Here is a 26,846-nt window from a genome sequence, read left to right on the forward strand (position 1 = left end):
GTTATTCTAGTCAGACTAATAATAGCTAAGATGTGCCAAGCATTATTCTAAGTGGGCTATATATATTATTTTATTTAAGACTCACAACAATTTTGATAAAGTAGAAACTATGATCGCTTTACTCATTTTATTCAGTTGAGCAAACCAAGACAGAAAGTGAAGTAATTAGGCCAAATATCACCTATGCAAGTGGCAGGACTGGAATTCAGAGGTAGGCAGTTTGAGTCCACTGCCCACACTCATTCCGTTACTTTGTGCCAGGCACTGCATGAATTATCTCCCTGCATCCTCACAAAACCCCTAAGAAGTAGAACTATTACCCTGTTGTGTCAGAGAAGGAAACTACAGCTTACAAAGGTGAAATGACTTGCCCCAGCCACGTTTCAGTAGAGGAAGAGCCAGGATTTTAAAAGGTAGACAAAAGAGCACTAGTGCTGTGTGACCCTGAGCAAATCAAAAATCTCTAAGGTCTCCATGTCTTCCTCTGTGAAAGGAGGGCATCAGGCCACAGTGATGCTGACATCCTTCCCAGTGCTAATATCCTCAGATTCTCAATATCTGGTTTCTACTTAGTTCCTTGCTTGAAAAACCCTTGGAGGAAAAGAAATTAACCACACAGAACCCGAGAGTGACTCTGGAAGCCAAATTTAGAAAACAGACCTCAAAAGGAGAAAAAAAAAATAAGTTTGCAAAATGGCTTTCTTCCGAAAATGAGACTGTCCTGCAAAGTGTTTGGCTTGATTTGTGAGACTCTTTGACCACAGAAAGGCCTTACACATCTCCCTAAGGGGCCAGTTCTCCTGGATGTAGTCAGTCATGTAACCGGGTCCGGTGGCCATTTCTGGCCACTGAATTGGCTGAAGCTGGAGGAAGTCCATCTCGTGTGGGAGGGATCTGGGAGAAGAAGCCAAGCTTTTTATGTGGGTGTTCTATCTTGAATTCAAAAATGTCTATACCATTCTGTCTACTTCTGTTTTTGTTCTCAGTGATTATTACATGGTGGCACAGCCCACTGCTACATGAACCACTTCTTTTCACAAACTTGTGGGGAACCATAGCGGGTAGTGAACAGGTCTGGCTTCCATTTCTATGGGTGGTTCTGTTCAAAAGTGTGAACTTGATCCAAAGGAAACAAAATCATTATCTCGAAGAGATTTCTGTACTCCCATGTTCATCAAATGTTATTCAAAATAGTCAAGGTATGGAAAGAACTTAAGCAGCCATCAATAGATGAATGGGTAATAATGGATGTGATTATATATATATCCAGGTGGAGAAAGACAAATACTGCAAGGTATTATTATATGTGGAACCTAAAAAAAAATGTCATAGAAACAGAGACTAGATTGGTGGTTACCAGTATTTTGGGAGTGGGAGAAGGGGAGAATTTGGTAAAAGGATACAAATTTTCAGTTATAAAATGATTAAACTCTTAAGATCTAAAGTATAACATAGTGACTATAGTTGATAATGATCCTATATCGTAAAAGCCTAATATGCTAAGTGTCCAGTTGTCCAGTCATCCATTCAACCAATAAAAGCATAATATGCTAATGATATGCTAAGGCTACTCAACCCCTCACTATGATGTGCACTGACCACCAGGGGGCAGATGCTCCAACCAGTAGGTTAGCTTGCTGCTTGGGTCTGGCCAATCAGGACTGAGCAAGATGGGCTAAACACTCCTGGAGCCCTTTCACAGTCCCTCCCCAGATGACCAACCTCCCTTGACCCTCCCTGGTGCACAAATTCATGCACTCAGTGAGGGTCCCTTGGCCTGACCTGCACCCTCTGGCAATGCAGAACCACTCAGGGGATATCAGAAAGCCAGTTTTGGCCTGGTGGTGGAACAACTGGTCGCTATGATGCTCACTGACCACCAGGGGGCAGATGCTCAATGCAGGAACTGCCCCCTGATGGTCAGTGTGCTCCCACCTCCCACTGGGGGAGCACGACTCAGCCAGAAGTGGCTCATGGCGGTAGTGGTGGAACAATGTCATAGAAACAGAGACTAGATTGGTGGTTTCCAGGATTTTGGTAGTGGGAGAAGGGGAAGAATTTGGTAAAAGGATACAAATTTTCTAGTCTCTGTTTCTTTCTTTCTTTTTTTTTTTTAATATATTTTATTGATTTTTTACAGAGAGGAAGAGAGAGGGATAGAGAGCTAGAAACGTCGATGAGAGAGAAACATCGACCAGCTGCCTCTTGCACATCCCCTACTGGGGATGTGCCCTCAACCAAGGTACATGCCCTTGACTGGAATCGAACCCGGGACCTTTCAGTCCGCAGGCCAACGCTCTACCACTGAGCCAAACCGGCTTCGGCTAGTCTCTGTTTCTATGCCAGCACTAAGGATGTCCAACTGCCAGCTTAGGCCCGCTCCCTGAGTGCCCCCTCTTTCCCCCTCAGTGGTCACTTAAGCTCAGCAGATCGGTAGCTATGATACACACTGACCACCAGGGGACAGACACTCAATGCACAGGCATGGAAACATGGAACAGACTAATGAATCTCAGAGGGAAGGGGGGAGAGGGGAGGGTGGGAAGACATTAATCAAAGATCTTACATGCATAATAGAGGCCACTCAGCCTGGCCTGTGCCCTCTTGCAATCCGGGACCCCTCAGGAGATGTTGGAGAGCCGGTTTCAGCCCAATCCCCAAAGGCCAGGCCAAAGGACCCCACCCGTGCATGAATCCTTGTGCACTGGGCCTCTAGTATTATGTAATCGAAATTTGCTAAGGGAGCAGAACTTAAGTGTTCACACACACACACACACACACACACACACACACACACAAAGGTAAATATATGAGGTGATGGGTGTGTTAATTAACATGCTCACTTCTGCAGCACATATACTAAAATTGGAACAATATAGAGAAAATTAGCAAGGCCCTTGCATGAGGATGACAGGCAAATTTGTGAAGTGTCCCATATTTCTTGCAATGTCCCAGAGGGCATCCTCGGACTCTTTGATTAGCTCAGAAGAAAGATGAATCAAAGCACAATGTGCAGGACTCAGTAGCAAAATCACGACTTTTCACCATAAAAATTTTCATGGAAGGCAATCTGTGAATGAAAACAGAGCTGAGTTGTATATACCTAGGTTATTTGTGCTAATGTGTTAACTTGCATTTCCTTCATAAGCCTTAAACATTCTGAAATAGACTTATTTTAAAATAAATTACAATCTTGTCAATCAAACCTTAATAAGGCTAGATTAATTAAAATGAATAAATAATAGATAAACCTCAAAAAGTGTGAGCTTGAGTTTGTGATAAATCAGTAGTTTTGTGTTATTTGGAAAGTCATTTAAATTCTCTGAGTGTCTCAATTTTCTTCATCTTTTTGTAAAATGGTGCTTATACCACTTGCTCTCAAGTGCTGCAAATTTCAAATAGTCTGACGTTGGTGGAAGTAGTTTGGAGAGATTAGAGACCTCTCAAATGACAATGAAACAGAGGCTGAGAGATGCCTCTCATTCAGAGACTTGCTGGTGCACAAAGTAAGCATTTCAACAATGGGCAAGCCTAAATGGGAATCCCAATTCTGACATTTGGTCAAGTTATTAAACTTCCAGAAGTCTCTTCAATTTGTGAAGTGCAATGTCACTGAGTAATGGAAATATAGACACAATAGGCCACTAATATATGGTAGTTATTACTATTTTTATTATCAATTATTTTGCATGCTAAAGAAGATAAAATTATTGTGAAATAATTCCCAATCCTTTTAAGCATTAGAATCTTATTTTTTTAAACATATATATGTTTTATTGATTTCAGAGAGGAAGGTAGAGGGGGATAGAAAGAGATAGAAACATTAATGATGAGATAGAATCATTGATTGGTTGCTTCCTGCACACCCCGCCCCCTATTGGAGATCGAGCCTGCAACCCTTCAGTTCACAGGCCAACATTCTAACCACTGAGCCAAACTTGAGCCAATCTTTTTTTAAGGTAAAAAAAAAAAAAAATGTAAGGAATCCCTTGAAAATAGTTTTACTTTTAAAAGTAGCTTTTCCTCTCTTTCTTTTAATTAGAAAATATTGCTTATGATTAAGAAAAGACAATATAAAAATTAAGCTACAGTAAATTTAGAGAACCCCCTTTCTAAAATTTTTTTCTTTAAAAATTTTTTTAACTAGGTAAATTTACAAGTTACAAAAGGGAGTACCATGAAAAGTATCCTTCTTGTACCCCATTCCTCATTTCAGAGCCAACTATTGTTTCGATTACTGCTGTCTTTTCAAAGGTAATCTATGCTCTGCCAATATTTATGTATTTTTAAAAAGACAAAAATGGTAACGTATCTTGACGCTGCTTCATCGTGATTCAGTCTTCTTCATACTAGACAGTGTCTTGTTATACTTTAAAATGGAAAAGAAGAGAGAGAGAATTATTTTTGTTTTGTTTTGTTTGTTTTTGTAAATCATCACCTGAAGATATTTTTTCCATTGCCTATTTTAGAGAGAGTAGGAGGGAAGAAGAGAGAGAGAGAAAGAGAGAAAGAGAGAGAGAGAGATACATCAATGTGAGAGAGACACATCAATTGATATGGAACCTTGATTGGGAATCAACCCTTCAGTGGGCAGGTTTGATGCTCAAAATCTGCCAGGGCAAAAATATGTTTGTTTGTTTTTGTTTTTGTTTTTTAAATCTCCACCCCAAGGATATTTTTCTTTTTTTAAAGGGATGGTTAGGGATGGAAGGCAGTGTCAGAGGTTCGAGAGAGCATGAACTTTTGCCCTGTGGTTCCTGCTGTCACTGCTGCTTATGGAAAGTGTGTGTGTGCATATGTATGTGTTCACACACACACACATACTAGGGGCTCGGTACACGAAATTCATGCACTGGGGAGGGGTCCCTCAGCCCAGCCTGCCCTCTCACAAACTGGGTGCCCTCAGGGCTCCTACTGATGGCTCCATTGGGAGCAGACCTAAGTCACAGCCTAGCCTTCCTTTGCGGGAGGCAACTGGGCTGATCAGGGAAAGGCGCCAACCCCATTACCCTGCTGCTGCAGCCACTGCCAGTCACCGAAGCCGCCAAGGTATTTTCATCAACAGGGACTCCAGTCCCTTCACCATGAAAAAAATGACAACTTTCTTAAAGCATTTTCAAGATGTGTCTTTCATAGGATATGACATTTTTTTATTTTCCTTTTTATCCTCACCTGAGGATATGTTTCCATTGATTTTCCCTCCATTCCCTTCGATCCCAGGCTTGACCACTTCCCAAGCCTAAAGCCTCTGCCCAATGGCCGGCTGGGAGTGATCTGGGTGCCAAGGAGGTTCCCAGGACCCAGGTATATATGCAAATTAACTGACATCTTTGTTCGGTTGATTTGCATACTCAATCTGATTAGTTGTGGGTATAGTGGAGGTATGGTCAATTTACATGTTTCTCTATTATTAGGTAAGATTTATTTATTTATTTATTTATTTATTTATTTATTTACAGAGAGGAAGGGAAAGGGATAGAGACTTTGAAACATCGATGAGAGAAAAACATCTATCAGCTGCCTCTGGCACATCCCAAGGTAAATGCCCTTGACCAGAATTGAACCTGGGACCTTTCAGTTTGCAGGCCAACATTCTATACTCTGAGTCAAACCAATTAAGGCCTAAGGATATTTTTCTATTGTTTTTAGAGAGAGTAGAAGGGAGGAGTGGGGAGAGAGAGAGAAAGAGAGGGAGAAATATTGATGTGAGACATATTGATCTGCTGCCTCCTGCACATGCCCAGACTGGGGCTGGGTATTGAGCCTGCAACCCAGGTGTGTGCCTTTGCCCAGGTATCAAACCTGTGACCTTTTGGTGTGAAGCTAATGCTCTAATCACTTAACCATTTGGCTAAGGCAAGAATATATATGTATTTTCACTCCTCCCAGTGGTATTTACTATTGAAAAGTTGCATTGCACTTTTTTTACAAATAATTTTTAAAATTGATTTTAGAGAGAGGGGTGGAGAGAAAGAGAGAGAGGTTTTGTTTCCACTTACTTATACATTCGTTGGTTGATTCTTATAGGGGCCCTGACAGGGAATCAAACTCACAATTGTGGCGTATTGGGCTGACACTTAATCAACCGGGCTACCCAGACAGGGCTGAATTACATTTTTAAACATATAGATAGTCCTAGTGTGCAATGACTACACACCACTTCGATTCTCGGCTCTTAGATTGACAATCACTGGTATAAGTAAAGTATCAATAATATTCAACCCTAATTTCGGTTCTTATTCTGCACCAGGCATTGTTCTAAGCACTTTACACTTATGTCATAATTTACATCTTTCAAATCCCTTTCCTCTCAATTTAAATGTTATCTCCTCATAGTAGCCTTCCCTTATCCAAGTAGACCTACCCTCTCCCCTTTCCATTATTCCCTATCATTTCATCCTGCTTATTTTCTTCAGAACTTGTATCACTCTAAGTAATTTAGTTACCTATTTATCTACTTGTTTACTGCTGCCTTCTGAACTAGAATATGAACTTTGAGAGCAGACAGTGTCAATTTGATTCACTGCAGTCTACCCAGTGAGCAGTACTGTGCTTGGCACAGAGAAGCCATTATATTGGATAGTCATTGAATATGTACATAATGAGCAAAAAAAAACCCAACTTTATGTAGTAGATCCTCTTATTACCTCTACCATATGGGTGAGGAAACAGGCCTGGAGAGAGAAATAGAATCATTCCAATGTTATTAAGATAACAAAAAAATTGGATTGAAGCCCATCTCTGCTTGACCCCAGAGCACAAGCTCTTCCCCACTATTTTGGTCTCAGAAACAGACTGAGGACAGTCTTGGCTGTGTGTTATCTTGAGTGAGTCCCTTTTTCTCCCTGGGACTATTTCTTCCACTAAAAAACTGAGAGGGTGGAGTTAGGGTCTTCCTTATAGCGGTGCACAGGATCTGTGGCCTATGAAATGAAAAGGGGACAGTGAAGGGGCCGACAAGATGGGCTGTGCCTTAAAAGAGCTGATTTTCAGTTCACTAAAGGTTTGCTCCTCGTTATTCTATGCCGGGAGCTGTGTTGGATGTCCCTTTGGATAGGAATCCAAAGACTAATAGGACCTAGTCCCCACTGTTAAGATGACTATTCTGATGGGTTAAATGCAGCCTGGTTAGCAGTTGCTTAAAGTACAGTATAAGTCTGATGCTTAAAGTATAGTATGTTTGAAGTACAGTTGCTTAAAGTGTAGATGCTTAAAAGTAAACTACAGTTGCCTAAAGTACAGTATGAGGCACATGGTAACATGGAAGAGGAAGAATTAGTCTCCTCATATATGTGTATGGAAATATAAGGGAGGGGTGAGATATAATGCTGAGCTGGGCCTTGGGGAAAGAATAGTTTTCTGCATGGACACAGGCGATAGAGTGGTGAAGGCCTTGGGAAGGGAGTAGAAGGGGACATATGTCATACTTTTAACCATAAAGATTTAATTTCCCGGCTGGTGTGGCTCACTTGTTGAGCATCAACCTATGAACCAGGAGGTCACGGGTTCATTTCCCAGTCAGGGCACATACCTGGGTTGCAGGCTCAATCCCAGAGTTGGGTGTGCAGAAAGCAGCTGATCAATGATTCTCTCTCATCATTAGTGTTTCTGTCTCTCTCTCCCTTCTCTGAAATTAAAATAAAAAAATTAAAGATTTAATTTTAAAAAGGAAAAAAAGAGAATAGTTTTCTAGGTGAACGAGATGGAAGTGAGACTTCCTGGACATGAGGCATTCGTGCAGAAGCACACCAAGAAACAGTGCCATGTGCTCAGGGTTGTCAGGGTACATGTTTGGCTTCCAGAGTGTGGATCTGGTTAGGCGGGGAGAGCCCAGGAAGAGTCACGCTGAAGAGCCTGAACTTTATTGCCGAGAGCAGAGGCATTAGCGTGTCACATGCCCGCTCTGGCAGTGACGTGATAATGTGGCAGTAGGTAATGGAGGAGGGTGACGAAGTGAGGTGTAGAAACTGGCGAAGAGGTTTTGCAGAAGTCCAGGTGAGAGATGATGCGCACTTGGACCTACGGTGTTCATGGCAGGATTGGAGAGAAGCTACATAAATAGGATATATTTTAAAATGCAGAGTCCCAGGATTTGGTGATTGATTAGATGAGGAAAAACAAGAATAAAGGATTTATTGGAAGTATAAAAAGGTGCCATGACTAATGACAGGGAATTTGGAGTGGGTGGGAGAGATGAAGCTGGCTTTGGGCAAGCTAAGTGTGAGGACTTAGCAGGAGAAAAGGTCCTTCCTTTCCAGAATGACAGTCCTAGCCTAAGTCAGACTTCCTTGGGCCAGTCTCCTGACATAAAAGTCTCCAGAACCTCCCCGCAGTTCTGAGCTGCACATCCTTCAAGCATATAAGCTGCGTGTGGAAAACTTCCTGGGCCCTTACTGATAGGAGAACAGATCGTGGACTCGCTTTTTAAAATCAGATACTGACTCTGGTGGAGCGAACTCTCCTGCTTCTTATAATCTCCACACTTTTAAAAATGAGCCAGCTCTAGCTCCCAGGTTGGCTCCAGGAAAGCCCCATCTCCTTAGGGCGCAGCTTTTTAAAAGATGGAGTTGCAGCCCTGGCTGGTGGTGGTACGTGTTTAGAGCGCACTGAAGGATAGCAGGTTCAGTTCCGGGTCAAGGGCACGTATCTGGGTTGCAGGTTCATCCCAGACTGTGTGACTGGGGCCGAGTGTGGGAGACAACCCATCCATGTGTCTCTCACGTCAATGTTTCTCTCTCTCTCTCTCTCTCTCTCTCTCTCTCTCTCTCTCTCTCTCTCTCTCTCTCTCTCTCCCCTTCCCAACCCTTAAGCTCTCTAAAAATCAATGGGGGGAAAATTTCCTCGCGTGGGGATTAACAAAACAAAAAGAGGAGGTTGCAGCCTGGCCCCCCTGGTAGATGGAGAGAGCCCAGGTCTTGGGGGGCTGGACCATCTTCCAATCACCAACCGTCGTTGGGTGTTCTCAATGCCAAGACAAGACCCCACGTAGCCCCAACTCTTTGCCCAAAGACGGGGCTGAGATCCCCAGCGCTCTCCTGGCGGGGGCAGGGCCGAGCACAGGGGCTGGATGAGGGGCCGCCCTTTAGGGCTCTCCCAGGGAAGGGGACAACACAGGAGGCGGGAGGCTGGGCCAGCACCCCAGCCCCGGCAACCTCCCTGGCTGCTACAGCCTGTGGCCAGAGGCAAGGGCACGCCCTGGGTCCCATTCCTCCAAGTTCATAGGAGGCTGCCAGAACTGTTATCTCTGCTCCGCCCCTTCTCCACGCACGACCCCGCTGTCACGTCCATAAATCCCAGGAGCAGAGGGCTGCACGGTCCTTCCCGCGTCCTGCGGGCCCAAGAGCCGGGCACGAAAGCGGTGCAGTCCCCAGCTTCCCCTGCAGAAGCCGCGCTCCCCGCTCGGTCCGGAGGTAGAGGGGGCGCGAGAGAGCCAGTGGGCGGGTGTCCCGTCCTCCGCATCCTCCTCCAGGTCCTGGCGCGCAGGGTGGGAGCGAGGCGCGGCTCCGCGCTGCGCACCGCGGCCCGCTCGCCGCCTGCCCCTCGCCCGGCTGGGCCACGTCCCCGGGCTGCGGGGTGGAGGGCTAACGAAGCACTAACGTTACGCTGTTTCCGGTTTTTCCGCAGGCTCCGTTTCCCCTCCCAAGGCGGCGGCTGAGCGGCGGAGCCCCCCAAATGGCCTGGCCAGATGCGGCAGGTTTGCTGCTCAGCGCTGCCGCCGCCGCCGCCGCCACTGGAGAAGGCTCCGTGCAGCAGCCACAGCGACAGCAGCAGCAGCACCAGCAGCAAGAGGAGCAGCAGCAGCAGCAGCAGCAGCGGGAACAGCAGCAGCAGGAGCAGCAGCAGCAGCATCTCCCGTCCCGCTGCGCCCCCAGAGCCGCGGCCGCCGCAGCCGCCGCAGCCCCGCAGCCCCGCAGCCCGGAGAGCCGCCGCCGCCCGCTCGCGAGCCGCAGCCGCCGGCGGCATGAGGCGCGACCCGGCCCCCGGCTTCTCCATGCTGCTCTTCGGGGTGTCGCTCGCCTGCTACTCGCCTAGCCTCAAGTCAGTGCAGGACCAGGCGTACAAGGCGCCCGTGGTGGTGGAGGGCAAGGTGCAGGGGCTGGCGCCGGCGGCCGGCGGCTCCGGCTCCAACAGCACCCGCGAGCCGCCCGCCGCGGGCCGGGTGGCGCTGGTGAAGGTGCTGGACAAGTGGCCGCTCCGGAGCGGGGGGCTGCAGCGCGAGCAGCTCATCAGCGTGGGCTCCTGCGCGCCGCTCGAGAGGAACCAGCGCTACATCTTCTTCCTGGAGCCCACGGAGCAGCCCTTGGTCTTCAAGACGGCGTTTGCCCCCCTCGACACCAACGGCAAAAACCTCAAGAAAGAGGTGGGCAAGATCCTGTGCATGGACTGCGGTGAGTCGCCCCCTCTCTCTCTCTGCTGGAGGGAAGGGGGGAGGGGCGAGGCGGAGGGGGTTGGGGGTGGGGCGGGGAGGTGCTGCAGGTGCCCAGGCCGGGCACAGCCAGACCGACAGACCGCTGGGGGTGGGGCCGCCCCTGGGCAGGGCGGCTGGCACGGGTGGGAAGAGGCGTTTGAGATCAGGGAGAAAGGAGGATCAGGCTCAAAGTGTGCCAGGGGTGGGGAAGGGCGGGGAGGGGGGGAGGAGGCGCTGGCCTGTGCCAACAGGGATCTGCGGCTGATGGATGGCATGTGTGGCTGGAAAGCTGCCATCCTAGCCCAGGAGAGTCAGGGAAAATGGAGAAGTCCGGCGGTGCCGGCCCGAGGCTCGGCGGATCCGGAGTGACCCTCGGAGGCCTTGCCCGTGCTGCTCCCACGGGCCTGCCTCGGCCAGGTTGGCAGGGTCCGCAGGAGCAGCTGGGCAGACTCCCAGGCGGTGAAGGCCTCCGCTGAGTTCTCCCCGGGGAATGGGGCCCCCGCCCCCTCCTTTCTCCCCCGGCTTCTCGGGTCTGCTTACCCACACCTCTGGCGCAGGCAGAGTTGGACTTTTTCTGCTACTGTTTTCTGTGGCCCATGTGGCTCACGTTTTTTTTTCTCTCTCTCTCTCTCCATCGTGATTTTCTCCGTCGTGTTGCCTGCTCAGCGGGTAGCCCAGCCTTCGGTTAACCTCCAGGACTTGCTAGCAGACATCCTTCGGGCTGTTTCTCCGAGATCCTACTAGGTCTGTTAATAGTGATCAGGATGAACTAGAGTAACTTCTGCCCATGCTGCAAGTTCAGCTCTGACAGCTTACTGGCAGGATGTGTTGACTGCATCTCCCATCCTCATGATGTTGGGTGTTGCACAGGAATGCAGGCGATAAGAAACAAAACACAGACATCTGTGTATCTGTGTAGCTGGGGATGGAGGTCTCCCATGTCGAGAGTGAAAGAAGTGTTGGTTTAAGGATTTTCCCTTCTTGTCCCCGAGTCCAGTACTTAGTTCTCAGGAAGATAAATTTAAACCAAACTGCCCCCATGCTGAGTATTTGGTGTTAGCTTGTCTTATGCTTATTCATGTTGGGGTTTCATTTTGTCCCTTCTAAGGCTGAATGTGGTGCTTGTGGTGTGACTCTGAACCGTGCAATCACCGAACTGGGATAGGTGTCCCGGACTGCCACTGAAGTTGGTATGGTTACCCAGTTTACCGAATCTGGGCAGTGTGACGAGGCTTTGAGTAAGTTGCAAAGAATATGGAGCAGCTCGTTGGAAGTTTTGCTGCCTTCATCTTTCTAATTCAATGCCTTTTGCTTGTGGAAGCTTCCCTACTCCTGGCTCTCCCACTATTACCATCATCCAGTCCTTCAAAAGATACATTCTAGTTTAGTGCTTGGGAGAACATCTACTTTACTTTAATGAGAAGAAACTTGCAGTGTCCTTTCTTTTTCTTTTTCTTTTTCTTTTTCTTCTTCTTTTTCCTTTTCCTTTTCTTTTTCTTCTTCTTGCAGCGTCTCACAAAGGAAAAACATTTGGTGATAATAGCAGTTTCTGTCTCTGACACTGTTTTGTGGAATATTGTTGACTGCTCTTTAATGTTGGTTTTATGCTCTGAAATGTTTTATGGTGACAAGTGGAGACCAGTTAGGAATTTTTAATTTTTTATCCTGCTAAGTGTTTTATCTGAGATCCCCTGGGGAGCCGTGGAACTGTATTGTGCAGTGGGAAATAGATAGTAAAAACATTTATTGAACCTTGTCCAAGGACAGCTTCTGTTTTGGATCTTGGTGAGTTGCTCCTGAATATGCACAGAGCTCATTGCCAGACTCATCCACGGAGACCTGGTGGTGATTGTCAGATAACCCCACAGGGTCACTGGCTTCTCTGCTTGTAGTCCCCCGCTCCCCCTCACCCCCCTCACACACAGCATACCTTGTTTGTTTTAGTGAGTGTTGAAGAATTGAATGTAGAGATCCTGAAAGATTTGGGAGTCAGAAATATAGTCTGCTTTTAGGTTATGGTCATCTCATGATTGAAATAGCATGTGTAGTACAGTTCTCAAAAAAGATAAATTTAGAACTGCAATCACTGCTAAAGAAAAGGTCCTCACCCATCACAAATTATCAAGGAGCAGGAATGGTATCTGTAGGATACTCAATAATATTCGCTTTGAATTGATAGTATATAGATTCATGTCAGTTTTGGAGGATTATATAAGGGGAGTAGAAATTAAAGGACATTTTTGTGAGAAGAAACTTGTAACACTGGTGATAATATGCCAGAAGAGCATAAACTGCATTTTCTCGTTTTCTATTATGTGGTTAAAGAAAACATGCACTGGTAATGGTATATTAAATAAGGAAACAACATCTTCCTTGTGCTCAGCAGGAAATATCTAACAAATTCATTTTCTGTTTTCTATCTCTAAAGAAAGCCCTCTGGGCCTCAGGTCATTGGGAACACTTTCTCCTTGGAGCACATTTACCCATTGCAAAATAGGGAAGCTGGCGTTTGGAGACTGTCATCATGGCCGTTATGTTGAGCAACTGTGGTTGAATGGTTACTTTGTTTAGCCAGTTTCAGCTCTAAGTGTGTGTAGGTTCTGAAAGGTGTGGTTCCCAGGGAGATGTAGAAAGTTGTGTTTTGGTGGGCTAGGACTTTGGGATAGCATCCTGTACAGAGGAAAATGTGGTGCTTAACAGATGGCACATGCCTTGGGAGCATCCACTGAGGGGTCATACTGGACCCCTTCCACAAGGTCCTCAGCAATGGCTCATTTCACTGCAACTGGGAAATGGCGACTTGAAGTCTGTACAGTCCTCCTGGTAATCGTCCGAGGGGCATTTTTACAGATCTAATGTGTGTCACTCACCCCAAAGAACTACCTCTGGTGATAAAGAGTTGAATAAAATCTTTGCATTTCTGAGAAGATTGCACACGTGGAGGGGTTCTGGAGGAAAGGAGAGGAAAGATGGAAAGGACGCTCAAAGATTAGCAAAGCAACTCTGGACAGTGCTATAAGAGCATCCTGCTCTGCAAATAGTCCTGTATTTTTACTAATGGTTGCATATACTTTGGTATAATCACACTATAACTAGGTTCTTCCATGTATATATATGGATCTTGGTGAGTTCCATATATATGATTTTAATCTGTTTTCCTATTGGCAGGATATAGTAGATAGCATAAAAAAGAAAGCTCATTCTTTCTTTGGGACTTTCTGATATGAAGTTTTCTTCCAAAATATAGTGTACTTTGTTGTTGAAGATGAAAAAAGGTGTATTCCTGGGGGTTATCACATTCTTTAGGGTCATTTTTAATTAATTTGGCACCTAAATTCACATATTAGAGAAAGGTGGTCTGCAAAATTTAAAAGCCACTGCATATTTTAAAAATGCTGTTTATTTAAAGAAGCTTTGCTTCCCCAGCCAGCTGGAAACCCAGCTGTGCTACAGTTGAAGGTGGGAAAGTGAAACTAGGATAGAAACTGACCAGTCCTGCCCAGCTGGGGTGGCTCAGTGGTTGAGCGTGGACCTATAAACCAGGATTCCCAGTCAGGGCACAGGTCCAGATTGTGGGCTTAATCTCCAGTGTGGGGCATCAAGAGGCCACTGATCAATGATTCTCTCTCACTGTTGATGTTTCTATCTCTCCCTCTCTCTTTTTCTCTGAAATCAACAACAACAACAACAACAAATTAAAACAAAAACAAAAAAACTGACCAGTCCTAGTGGTGAGGAGTATAAGTCTAGGTTATAGATTTAGGGATAGAATTACTATCATAATGTCATTATTTCTTTCATTGGCTGCTTTCCTCCGCAGACTGTGATTCTTATAGGCAGGAACCATATTTTTTTTATTTTATTTTACTTTTAAAATATATTTTTTATAGTATTACAGATATCTCCTATCTCCCCCCCTCCCCCATTTTTATCCCCTCCTCTAGTCCCTATCTCCACCCCCAGGTCTTCACTACCCTATTGCCCATGTCCATGAGCTATGCATATAAGGATGTAAGTTCTTTGGTTTATCTCTTCCCATACCCCCAACCCCATATCTTATCGTTGAGTTCTTTTGTGTGTGTGTGAGTTATAAAACAACAACACTGGTTTGAGGGAGAGAAACATCGACTTGTTGTTCCACTTATTTATGTGACGCTCTCACCAACTGAGCTATCAGGCCAGAGCTATCTTAGAATTCTTGTGTCTCCTTGCTCTCCTACCCCCAGCATTTGATGCTGGCCTTGGCTTATAGTGGGACTCCCGTAAGTGTCGTTTGAATGGATAAAGTCAAGTGAGGTTAAAAAAGCAAGCCTCCACTAATACTAATAATACCAAGACCATCTTAACTTGCAGATCTGTGACACTTACGTCCAGGGCTGAAAGGCTGGGTTTGATGACAGCCTTTACCTGTGCTGTGGGAACTTTTCTTCCAAAGGAGTCATTGTCAGCTCGAGTACTTAACCCAAAGTGCTTAATCATTGTGCTGATTGGCGTTAATGGGATTTGAGCTGTGGAGAATAAAGGTCTTGCTGGCTGGAGAAGAAAACCCTCCAGTAAAATGCCTATCAGTTTGAATGAACAAATGGTAAACTACAGAGAGAGGTATATGAACTAATGGGGTGATTAACTTCCTCTCTGGTCCCAATCCTCTTTACCATCTTATATTATTGAGGACATTTTAAACTTATTTCCTAACAGCAAATACATCAAGTTAGCTTTTTTTCTTCTTTATAAAATTGTATTTATGTTTTTGAGTATATAACACACATATATGGCTCAAAATTTATACGGTGAAAAGTTTTTTTTCTCACTCCGTCCTCAGCTACCTGGCTCTAAGGTAATTGTAAAATAACATTATTGAAATGTGTATCTCTCTAAAATCAGAATGTTTTCAAATAGTCATATATATATTTTTTTAACAGATGGAGAATGTTAATTTTGCCATTAGGATAATCTTATAGTAAATTCGTCACATGCAATATATATATATATATATAATATATATATATATTTTAACTTAACCCAAGATCTTAACTAGTATACTTCCTCACAAATATAACCTAAGGTCAGGAGAGAAAATATCAACTTACTTCTTAGATACTTTTCCATTAAGAAGTTTTCCATGACAATTAATTTTGTGAGTGAGCCTTAATTGGGATTTTGTGAGTGAGCCTTAATAAGGAGAGAGCCAGAGACTTGATACTGAGCTTTGGGGCTGCAGTTGTGCCCATACAGCAGTTCCTACCGTTTCACATTCTTGCTAATCTCACAATAGGATCCATGTGGGAAATCACAGGATTCCATATATGGAAAGAGAAAACTCCACAGTGCCTAATGGCTTTGGTTTTCATTTAGAAGCCAAAGACCCAGTTGCTGATGAAGAGTTTGATTTTAACTATATTCCTGTGCAGCTGATTTTGACTAGATTCCAGGGGGAGTTAGTCCCTCATATACTAGTTTGAAGTACTGAGTTTAAGGTAAACTGATTTGAACATAGCATCAAAATGTCAGAGGATCAGGGAATTGCCATTTGGATAAATGGGGAAAGCACAAATACACAAATCTAAACAGTGAGAAGTCTTAACCCTCTAAGTCATTTTAGTGTCATGGTACGTGGCAGTTTTGAACATTAATTTGGAAAAGGAATGATTATCAATGACGTGCCCCGCCCCCGTGCAGTCTTCAACAACTTGTTCCTGGGTTGTTCTTTCCAAGGTCTGAAGTGTTGTTAGTAGAATTTATATATACAAAGGTAAAAGAAATTTCCCCCCAAATTTTGAATTTGGTTGGATGTCTGTGAAATGGGAATTTTTGTCTCACTTGTTTCTAGCGATTTAACCCTCCTCTCCTACTTTATTGATTGGAAACATCACTATCTTGAAATATATCCAGTTGGTGAATTTCAAGAGATGATAGAGGAACTCTTTAGAAAACTGGGGAAAGTGGATGAATTGACTGGTGGGAGTACTAAATTATGACAAGTTTTTTGGGGGAAAAAAAGACTGTCTTACGTGAAATGAAAGTCAAGTCCTTTTAGAAGATCAGCACACAAATGAGCTGTGGTGAGCTCCATAGAAGGCTGTAGAGACTGAAGCAGACAAGGAGGGTCATGAAAAGGCATTAGGATGACATGAAAGAAGACATGCTGTACCCGGACAAAGGCTGGGCAGCTTTTGCCCATCTGGGGTCAAAAAGACAGGTTCACAGGGTCTGAGATCATTTGCTGCTAATCGGCAGTGATGCTTTTGGTAATTATGAAATGAGGTTAACTCAAGGCACCTTCTTTCTCTGGCTAGCTGCTGCCGGCAGAGTGTGGCATACAAGCTTTGTTCTACAATAACATTCCCTTCCCACTTTATACATGCAGTGAAATCCAAATAGCCTCTCCTGGGACCTTCCCTGGGACAGAGCCTGTAAGTTCTTCTCTGTGCCTCCGACCTGGACCTGATTGTGCTGCTTGCCTCCTGGGGTGGGGCTGGAGGTGGCTAACATTCCATTTGCCCTTGCAGGCCTCTCCAGAGTGGCTGAGGCACAGGGTTCAGTATTCTGCTAGCAACGTGGACCCCCGAGACACGATGTTTGGGTTACTTTTTATTTTCTCTTTAAAAACAGAATCCTAAATGGTTCTCTTTTTCCTTCACAGATTTCCTGCCCTGTGTTGAGGACACTGGCTCCCCCTCTTCTTTCCTTCCCTGGTCTGTTTATACAGCCTGAGGATTTGTCTTTGTCCTTTAGGCTGGGATGTTTTACTTGGTCTTGATCTTGATCTTGGTCCAACTAACAGAAGCCAAGCTGAACTAACATTCCTCAGAACTGTATGAATGAGAGAAAGGTCACCACATAGCTAAATACCTGGTCTGGTCCATGGGAAAGTCAGGACATCATTCGATTGTGACGGTGATGTAATTGGGTACCCCAAAGGTCGTACTACGAAAAAAGCTTTATTTCAATTCTATCTTTCAAATGTTTGCTTCAACAAATATTTGAATATGTGCTCTGCGTCAAGAACTAGGAGCCTTAGGGAAGTTGTGTGAGACACAGTCTTTGTCATCAAGGAGCTTACAGTCTAGAAGCACAAAGATAGAAAACTAGTAGTCATCAATCCAGAGTATGATGAATGCCATAAGATATACCACATACAGCCCTGGCTGGGTGGCTCAGGTGGTTAGAGCGTTGTCCAAGATGCCAAGGTTGCAGGTTCCATCTCCAGTCAGAGCACATAAAAGAAGACTTTTTCTCTCTCTTCCTCTCTCTCTCAAGTCAATAAATAACAACAAAAATATACTAACATATTGCCTTTGGGAGGAGGGGAAAATCATAAAGGGAAGATTATACCTGGTTAGAGAGTTAAAGAAAGTTTCTTGGAGAAGTAGTTTGAGATAGGATTCTAATAAAGATAGATGAGGCGGAGGTGGCTTAGGGATAAAGAGGAAATTGACTGATTAAATCTACTCCATGCGGAGAGAGCCGTGTTCTCAGTAGCAGAGGGATGTGTTTGTAGTACAGAAAATAACCAGGGTGAAAGAGAAATGGGCAGCTATTTTTCATTTTTCCTTTATTCTTGGGGGTTTTAGTATTTATGGCCTGTATCAATTATATGACACTTACCAATTTAATGCCATGCATTTTAATTATTTTTGATGGGACAGTATCTTATGTCTTTCATCTTATTGTAAGATTTTTGGGAGCAGTAACTTAAAATATGGTTAAGTAAATATTTGATTAAGAAGGGATTGAGCCCTTTTGCTTTCTCTACTGACCACTTACGACCTAGACAAATTTCAAGGTTCCTTAAGTGACAGATCAATCATGAAGAGCATATTCCGACATTTTGATGAAGAACAGAAAATTTGCTTTTCAGTTATGATTTCTTTTCTCCGATAGTCCATCGTCTCATTTTCTTGCAAGTACTTCTTCTCAAGTTTTAGAATGATCTCTAGGTGGTTTACCTAACACATATCAATATTTTGGCTTGTATTTCCTTTCTGTCTTGGTTAGTTAGCATTCTGTAAAATTAATCCAGTTTTACTTGCTATGTGAGCTTTATGGATATTCTCCATTCTAGTCTATCATTAAGATATTCAATTAGACTGTTACTCAGGCTGTTCATGCTTCAAGTTGAAATCTGACTAGGTGTTTCTGTAGTTAGTAGAGGCGGTTGTACCTTTTTGCCTAATAGGCAGCTTGGTGGTGTCTGGAGGTTAGTTAGTTATGGTTCTTAGATCTTCCTTTTTTCTAAAAGGGTAGGGAGTGGGAACCCAATGCTTTTTCGTGTGCTGGGCAGAAGTATCTAGTGGGGGTCGCAGAGAAGGCCTCTCTAGAGGAAATTCTCTTCTAGCTCAGAGGTCCTAAGGACCACTAGTCATCACCTTGCAGAAGGCTGAGGATCTGTCTTTGTCCTCAGCTTCCTCAAATCAGGGTCCCTCCCACTGGCGCCTGTGGCCATTACTATAATCTCAGCATGTTGCTTAGGCCAGTAATGAAGTTCACAAGCATTGCCCAATCAATGACTCTTTTCTGGAGTAACTTTGTATGGCTTTGGAGAGGAGAGGTTATTTACTAGTCAGGATGAACAAGTGGCTTCCCTTGATGATCTGTCCTGTTTGAATTTCTGTCTCTGAATGAGAAAAACCAGCAGGGCTGCAGTCAGTGCAGCGTTCCCAGCATTGTCATTGGTTGGTTGGACTTCAGGGGGGAAATGCGTAGCTTTTTAAAAAGGAAGAAAAGAGTCTCAGATCACGATATGATCCAATTGTCACAGAGTGAACCCAAGGCCCACAGGGAAAAGGCTTCTTTTAAAGGACACTGGGGCTTCCAAAGGCAGCCTGTCAGACTGCTTGCTCCTAATTGTTTTTTTGTGTGTGTGTGTGTGTGTGTGTGTGTGTGTTTTAATATATTTTTATTGATTTCAGAGAGGAAGGGAGAGGGAGGGAGAGATAGAAACATCACTGATGAGAGAGAATTATTGATTGGCTGCCTCCTGCTAGCCACCCACTGGGGATCAAGCCCACAACCTGGGCATGTGTCCTGACTGTGAGTCGAACTGTGACCTTCTAGTTCATAGGTGGACGCTCTACTACTGAACCATGCTGGCCCGTCCAGTTGGTTTCCTTTTCATAGTCTGTTATTTTTCTGAGACCCTCCTACTTGAGGCTGTACTTCTTCCACTTTACCCCCTGAGCTCCCCACCTTCCTACTTAGGAAGCTGCCATACTTGCTTTTGTTATAAATGTAACAGCCATTCCTTAGCCCCTGTTCCCAAGAACGAGAGGAGTTCCCAGAAATTTCTAGTACAACCCTTCCTTGGATTTAAGGTTGATGATTTTGTGGAAGGTAGGAAAGATGCCTGGGATTGGTACCTATGAGGGTGGAGCCGCATCTGACAAATCTGGCTAAAGTTTTCTCGGGTCCAGTTCTTTTGGACTAAACATGAGGTTTTCCAAGAAGGCCTCTCCCATATTCCTGAGTCTCATTTTTTAATTTATTTTATTTTATTGATTTTACTTTTTTAGAGAGAGGAAGAGAGAGAAAGTGAGGTAGGGAGAGAGAGAGAGATAAATTGATTGGCCACTACCTCCCACACATGCCCCAACAAGAGATCAAAACTGAATGTTGGGTTTGTGTCCTAACTGGGAATTGAACTTGCCACCTTTCAGTGTACAGGACAATGCTCCAACAATTGCTCCAACCAACTGAGCCACACTGCCAGGGCTCAAAGTCTCATTTCCAAAAAGTCTAGTAATATTCACTGGCCTCTTAGTGACATTAAAATGTCTTGGTCAAATACTGACAATAGTCCCTGTCAGATGACACATCTGAGGCTCAACCCAGATGATTCAGGTCAATACTGAGAAGATTCTAAAATGTGGAGCCAGGTAGTCAGAATGAAACAAGATATTGGGTAAAGCAATATATTACCACTACTGAGAGAAACTCCTTGGTGCCGGGAAAGAATCTAACTTGTAGGCTGAAAGGAGGCACATGGGTGGCCCCAGATAGGGAAGAGCTTGCAGTCTTTGTTTCTCATTATGTAAATTATCTGAGTAGGTTTCCACTGTGCAAGGTATGCATGCAGCTCACAGGGCCAATGGGAGCTGTAGCTGAGACTGGTTCCCTTGGGAATACTGTTTTCACTTCTGCTGGTTTTATCCCAGCTCCTACTTTTGCCCACACATAGTGTGAGCTCTGTGCTTCTTTGTGTTGTTGCAGCCTCAGGGCCTCTGATGAGTGGTCTGCCTTAGGCCCAGAGCTTGTTGTACAAAGTGAGAGTTAAAGGCATTGGTTCAAGGTTACTTCTCAGAAGGGGTCACTTGAAACTTTAGTACAGGAAACGGTGCCTAAAAAAGAACATCAAGTTGGGTCTGATGGTTTTCTTTGGGCCAAAGTCATGAACCATATCTTTTAAAAGTAAATGCAAGAGTTTGCTTTCCTCATCTCTGAAGTGAAATAACAGCCGAATCATTCCAGGTAGGGATAAGTCTTATCATATAGGAGAATGAGGAGGAAGGAAAAGGACCGTAGTCCTGCTCTGTCTACATGACTCAGGGTAATCCAGCAGACATTACTCTTCATCCTGTGGTTCAAAGATCACTTTCTTTGGAAGAATTTGTTACTAACACCTGCGGGTTTTGGGGAGTAGTCTCAAGGCTGACTTGCACTTGACCTTGTCACTTTTTAAAAAATATATATTTTTATTGACTTTAGAGAGAAAGGAAGAGAGAGAGATAGAGAGATAAAAACATTGATGAGAGAGAACGTCAACATCGATGGGCTGCCTCTTGCATACCCCCTACCCAGGATCAAGCTTGCCACCTGGGCATGTGCCCTGGCTGGGAATTGAATCAGTGACCTCTTGGTGCATGGTTGGATGCTCAACAACTGAGCCACACCGGCCAGGACCTGGCTCTTCTTTTTGACTGTCTTGTAAAGGCTATAGTTCCTAAGGACTGTCCTGGGTTCTCTTCTCAATGTATGTGATCTGTTTTGAAGCTTCAGCTATACAGAGCATAGTGGTTAAGACTGCCTGCTCTGGAGTCAACTTTGAAGAGTGACTCTTGGCTATATGACTTCATAGCTCTATAACGTTGGGCAAATTAATTACCTTCTTTGTGCCTCAAGTTCCCCAATTGTAAAATGGTACTAATAATAATACCTACCTCTTAGCATTGTGATAAGGGTTCACTGAGTCACTTCCTGAGAAGTGCAGTATTTGTTTGTAGAAAGCAGTTAATGCAGAGTAACTGCAATTACTGTTATGGTCATGTCTATTGGTAGTGGAAAGAGAATGCTTTGGGGTCTTATATTACATTCTTGACTCTGTTCCTTACTAGCTATGTGAACTTGGGAAAATTCCCTTAACCTTTCTGAGTCCCTGTTCTATGGCACATTGTTTCAGTTATCTATGGTTGCATAACAAACCACCCCCAAAGGCAGTGGCTTCAAACAGCAACACTTATTATTGTCTCTCACAGTTCTAGGGATTTTTTAAAAATGTTTTTATTGATTTCAGAGAGGAAGAGAGAGGAAGAGAGAGATAGAAACATCAGTGATGAGAGAGAATTAATGATCTGTTATCTCTTGTACATCCCACACTGGGGATCGAGCCTACAACCTGGATATGTGGCCTGTCCAGGAATTGAACCATGCATGACCTCCTGGTTTATAGGTTGACTCTCAACCACTGAGCCACACTGGCCCGAGCAGTATCTTTTATGTAGTCTTAATCAGATGATGACTGGGCAGTCAGACAGTAGCTGAGACGGGGCCATTTCAAAGTTTCCTTTCTGACAGGGCTAGCAGTTGATTCTGGCTGGTTTTCCTCTGGGAGCTTAGCTGGGGCTAAGGACCAGGGGCCTTGCCTGGGTGTCCTCATAGATTGGTGAGGAGATCCAAGTGTGAGCATCCCAGGAGAGGGCCAGAGCAGTATTGCCTTTTAGGATCCAGTCTCCAAAGCATCACTTCCACCACGTTCTTTTTGTGAGAAGAGAATTAGTAAGACCTGACCAGGTTCAAGGGGAGTGGAATTAAACTTAACTTCTTGGTATAAAGATTGTCAAAGAATTGCGGATATCTTGGTCCTCTGGTCACGAATTATTTATATTCCTCACACATGAAAAAGACACTCATCCTCACCCAAGATCCCCCTTCCTGAAAAAAGTCTCATCAATTATGGCTGACTCAGGCTCGGGAGCGGAGGGCTCCTCATCTACATTAGGTCTAGGTCTCTCATGCAGTTCCCTGAGTAGAGCAATTGGAATGCTGTTCCTCTTGATCTGAAATGACTTAAAAAGACAACTTATCTGCTCCCCCTCCCCCAAATCCTGGAACAGACAGGATAACGGCTATAGATGCCCCTATTAAATATTGATACTTCTTAAACATTTTAAAACAATGTTATTCATATATTCTTTACTTTGAACTTTAAAATAATTTCAGACTTAGAAGAAAGTTACAAAAATAGTGCAAAGAATACCCTTTGCTCAAGTTCCCCAAATTATACAACCATATAAAATGATCAAAACCAGGAAATTTATAGTATTATTTATAGTATCAATACAAAACTATTAAACTAATCTATAGACCTCATCCAAATGTTGTCAGTTATCTTACTAATAACTTTTGCTCATCCAGGATCCAAACTGGGATCTCATATCGCATTTAGTTGTCAAGTCTCCTTAGTCTTCTATCTGGGGTCGATGTTACCATTTAGAAAGAGGGAAGCCAGGGGTCAGCCTGGGGCAGTTCTGAAATCCAGCCCGCTCCCTAAGGAGGCTCAGTCCTGCTGCCTGGGAATGCTCCTCCACTGTTCTTGGTTCTAGCCCAGGGGCTCCTGTTTTGGCCCTCTGAACGATCTTTCCTTTTTCATAAAATGTAGCTTGTGTTTTCAGTTAGTAGTTTTCTCAGCTTTCTGTGTTCTTTAGTTAGTCAGGTGTGGCTATTAGAGGAGACGAAATAAAATAAGCAACCTAGTTTACTATACTCACAAGGGGTCACTGCCTGCCACATAGGGTCACAGGGGAAGTACCAGATTTTGGTCAGGTGACAGATGACAGAAAAGGGAGGGGGGCATTAAGTTAGAGTCTCTTTTGTTTGTTTGTTTGTTTGTGTGGGGTTTTATGTGTGTGTGTTGTTGTTTTTACTAGATTACTAGTTTATTACAAAAGGATATAACTCAGGAAAGCCAGATGGCAGAGATGTGCAGGGAAAAGAATGGGAGGAGGGTGCAGAGCTTCCATGCCCTCTTCAGGCACCACATTCCCCACACATCCATGTACTCATCAACTTGGAAGCTCTCTGAACCCCATCCTTTTGGAAAAGGGTCTGGAATTTTAAAGGAATACAAGTCAGTCCAAAATATTGCCCTTGAAGTACAAAAGATTAAAAAAAAAAGTTTTAGTTGTAAAATATACATAACATAAAATTTACTATTTTAACCTTTTATTATTATTATTATTATTGATTGTAGTATCACATAATTGTCCTCATTCCCTCGTTCTCATCCCAAACCCCTCCCTACATATGCCCCCCATTGTCCATGGCCACTGGCTAGGCCCATGTGCATGCACTCAACTATTTTAACCATTTTAAGTTGTACCGTTGAATGGCATTAAGTATATATCACATGGATCCACATCATCACCACCGTTAGTGTTTTCTTGTGGAAGGCAAGGAGGGCAGGGTGACAAATTAAGATTGGCTAATATTAATCATTTTCATGGATTCTAAACTGTAGGGGTCCTCATGGGTGGCCTGAGACCTGGTCCTGGGATGATTAAGGGTTAGATTAGGGGGGAATGGCTGTGGATTGGTCAGTTTGCATATCAAAAGCATGCTCTGGCCGAGTCCTTGGCTATTTCTAAGAAGTGGCTAGACCTGAGGGGCAGTCTCTTCCCAGAAAGGTGTTTTTTTTTTAAGATGTCAAACTTCATACTATATAGAAAATAAAAGCTATGTACAGTACACTCAGCCTGCTTCCTTCATGGAGAAGTTTTCGAGTCCAAAGGCTTCTTTTCATTTCATACTGCTTGTTCCTTTTAGTCCAAGCTGGCAGTTTCCTGCTAGTACACTTTTAAAAAATATTTGTGGTTTGCCTATGAATCTTATCGGGGTTTACTACATTAGACAAAAGCCACATTCTTAAAGCTTATCAAAATAAACTCTTCTCTACCCTGAGACCTCTGTGGGACAACATCCTTCAGATTACTGGAATCCCTGTTCTTTAATGGGAAGGACAGGAGGGCACTCCTTAGGGTTCTTAGAAGGCCTTTTGTCTCTCTCAAAGATTCCTTGAGGCATTGCCTTTGATCTTCCTGAGTTCTTAACAAAAGATGCAATCCAAAATGTCTCAAACTGATCTTATTATCTTCTCCTTATCATGTTCTATTCTGTCTAGGATGACCATCATAGATAACATTGATCTAGTCTTTCAACCATCAGAAACCTCAAAATCATCTTTGGTTCCTTTCTCACCTTCATTTCCTATGTGCAGTATACTGGCAAATCATGGCAGTTTTTACTACAGCAAAATATCTCCAGTTCAATTCTTTTCATTCATGGTGCTCCAGTACATGGGTAGGGAAAGTCTCGCCAGCAAAACCGTTTGGTCCGGCCCTGCCAAGGCATTAGGGGTGAGTTAATTAAATGTTTGACCAAATGTAACAGGCTTATATTTTTTTAATATATATTGTTATTGATTTTAGAAAGGAAGGAAGAGGGAGAGAGGGATAGAAGCATCAATGATGAGAGAGAATCATTGATTGGCTGCCTCCTGCATGCCCCCTAATGGGAATCAACCCCACAACCTGGGCATGTGCCCTTGACCGGAATCGAATCTGGGACCCTTCAGTCCACAAGCTAATACACTCTCTCTCTATCTGTTGATCCAAACCAGCTAGGACTAACAAGCTAATTTTTAAGTTTATAAATTTGTATGGCCCTCCAATGGTGTTATAAATATTAAAATGGCCCTTGGTAGAAAAAAGGTTCCCCACCCCTGCTCTAGTCGGGTACTTATTTCTTACCTACACTGTTATTGTAGCTGCATAATGGAATTTTCTTATTTTCAGAGGCTCTGCTGTCTTCTAGTTATAATGTATTGATAGAATTAGCTTTCCAGAACAAATTAATTATCTCTCCCCAATCCAGAAATCTTCAATATCTTCTTATTATCTATAGACTAGGGTGAAAACTCTTTCACGTGGCATGCAAGGATTTCCACAATTTGACCCCTACCTGCCTTTAAGCCTTTAATCCACACTTACTCTTTGTTATAGCCAAAACCTAATATTTTGAAAATTTTTTTTTAACACATTTTGCATTTTTCTTCCATGGTGCTTCTGTGTATTCTCTTTCCTTGGCTAGTTACATACTTCCTGTCCTTCTCAGTCAGTGGCTAGCCTCCTCATCCTTCAAGGCTCAGCTCAGATCCTACTTCTCCTCAAAGCTCTTTCTGGTTTCCTCAATCCTAATGAATCATGACATCCACTGTGCTTTGGTAGCAGTTCATACTTATTCTGTAATCATAATGGTCTGTTCTATCACTCAGCATTGTCAGATGGGGAAGAAGGCCATGTGTGTATGGTCCTCCAGACTGTGAGCTTCTTGAGTGCAAAATGAAACTGGAGCAAAGGATGTGTCTATTTATTTTTGTGTGTGTGTGTGCCTTATATAACTTAGATGGCTAACAACTGCTTGGTGACTTGAAAAGAGAATGAATTTTAATTTAGGCATTAAACTGGCAGTTGGCAACAAGCGTTATGGTTCATGGGAGGAGATGGGCCGAGGTATGTAAAATGTTGGTAGAGCTATCAAAGAGGTAAACTGAGGCAGTCCACTTCCTCAGATGAAAATGGGGAGTTGGTCTAGGTAAAAAGTGCGACCTTGACTCTTTACTATCATTGTTCCTGCTGTTTATAATAGTCAAAACCAAACCAAGCTTCTCCTCAGGATGTGTGCATTGGCATTTGTTTTATTAGCCTCTATGGGAAGCACCTTAGAAATATTATTCAGGGATATTCAGGAGAACGTAACTGTTTTGTATACTACTGTATTCTTGTCACCTTCATGGTGCTTTGCATGTAATCGGAGCTAGATAAATATTAGTTGAGGAAAAAGTGAGGTAAATGATTTCCTCTCCTCTGTGGCTCTAGGGCACCTATATGTGCCCTACCCACGGAACACAGCCAAGAGGGCTTGTTCAAAATCAGCTCGAGTTAAGAGAAGACTTATTTGTCACAAGTGATTTCTCCAGGGTCATACCCAGAGTGTTCTGCTTTGCCACAGAGGAGTGGGAGATATTAAGGCCTTAGGACGTGGAGAGGGTGATTGGTAGCACGTGAATGGCAGAACTGCAATCTGAATCAGGCAGTAAGAGTGACAGGCGCTTCCGTTAGGTGGCCAGGAGGAGAGTGTGGGCTGTGTCCTCAGTTAAGGAAGAGGA

General features: G+C 43.9%; 1 protein-coding gene and 1 non-coding gene across 3 annotated transcripts in view; both read left to right on the top strand.

Annotated features, from left to right (window-relative positions):
- The first annotated feature begins 2,835 nt into the window (after positions 1-2,835).
- Positions 2,836-2,942, top strand: LOC118712010. Its single transcript, XR_004985937.1, has one exon. It is a non-coding gene; the product is annotated as a U6 spliceosomal RNA (small nuclear RNA).
- A 6,011-nt stretch (positions 2,943-8,953) lies between these two features.
- NRG2 (neuregulin 2) overlaps positions 8,954-26,846 on the top strand; it is a 182,072-nt gene continuing 164,179 nt past the window's right edge. The window contains exon 1 of one of the 2 annotated variants that reach the window (XM_036424879.2): positions 8,954-10,388. In XM_036424879.2, the coding sequence (XP_036280772.1) occupies positions 9,686-10,388 (703 nt within the window). In that variant the 5' untranslated portion in view covers positions 8,954-9,685. The remainder of the gene's footprint in view (positions 10,389-26,846) is intronic. The other variant, XM_036424880.2, reaches the window with a different exon arrangement.

This window comes from Pipistrellus kuhlii, unplaced genomic scaffold, assembly GCF_014108245.1.
Source record: "Pipistrellus kuhlii isolate mPipKuh1 unplaced genomic scaffold, mPipKuh1.p scaffold_m20_p_8, whole genome shotgun sequence".
In the NCBI taxonomy this organism is placed as follows: Eukaryota; Metazoa; Chordata; class Mammalia; order Chiroptera; family Vespertilionidae; genus Pipistrellus; species Pipistrellus kuhlii.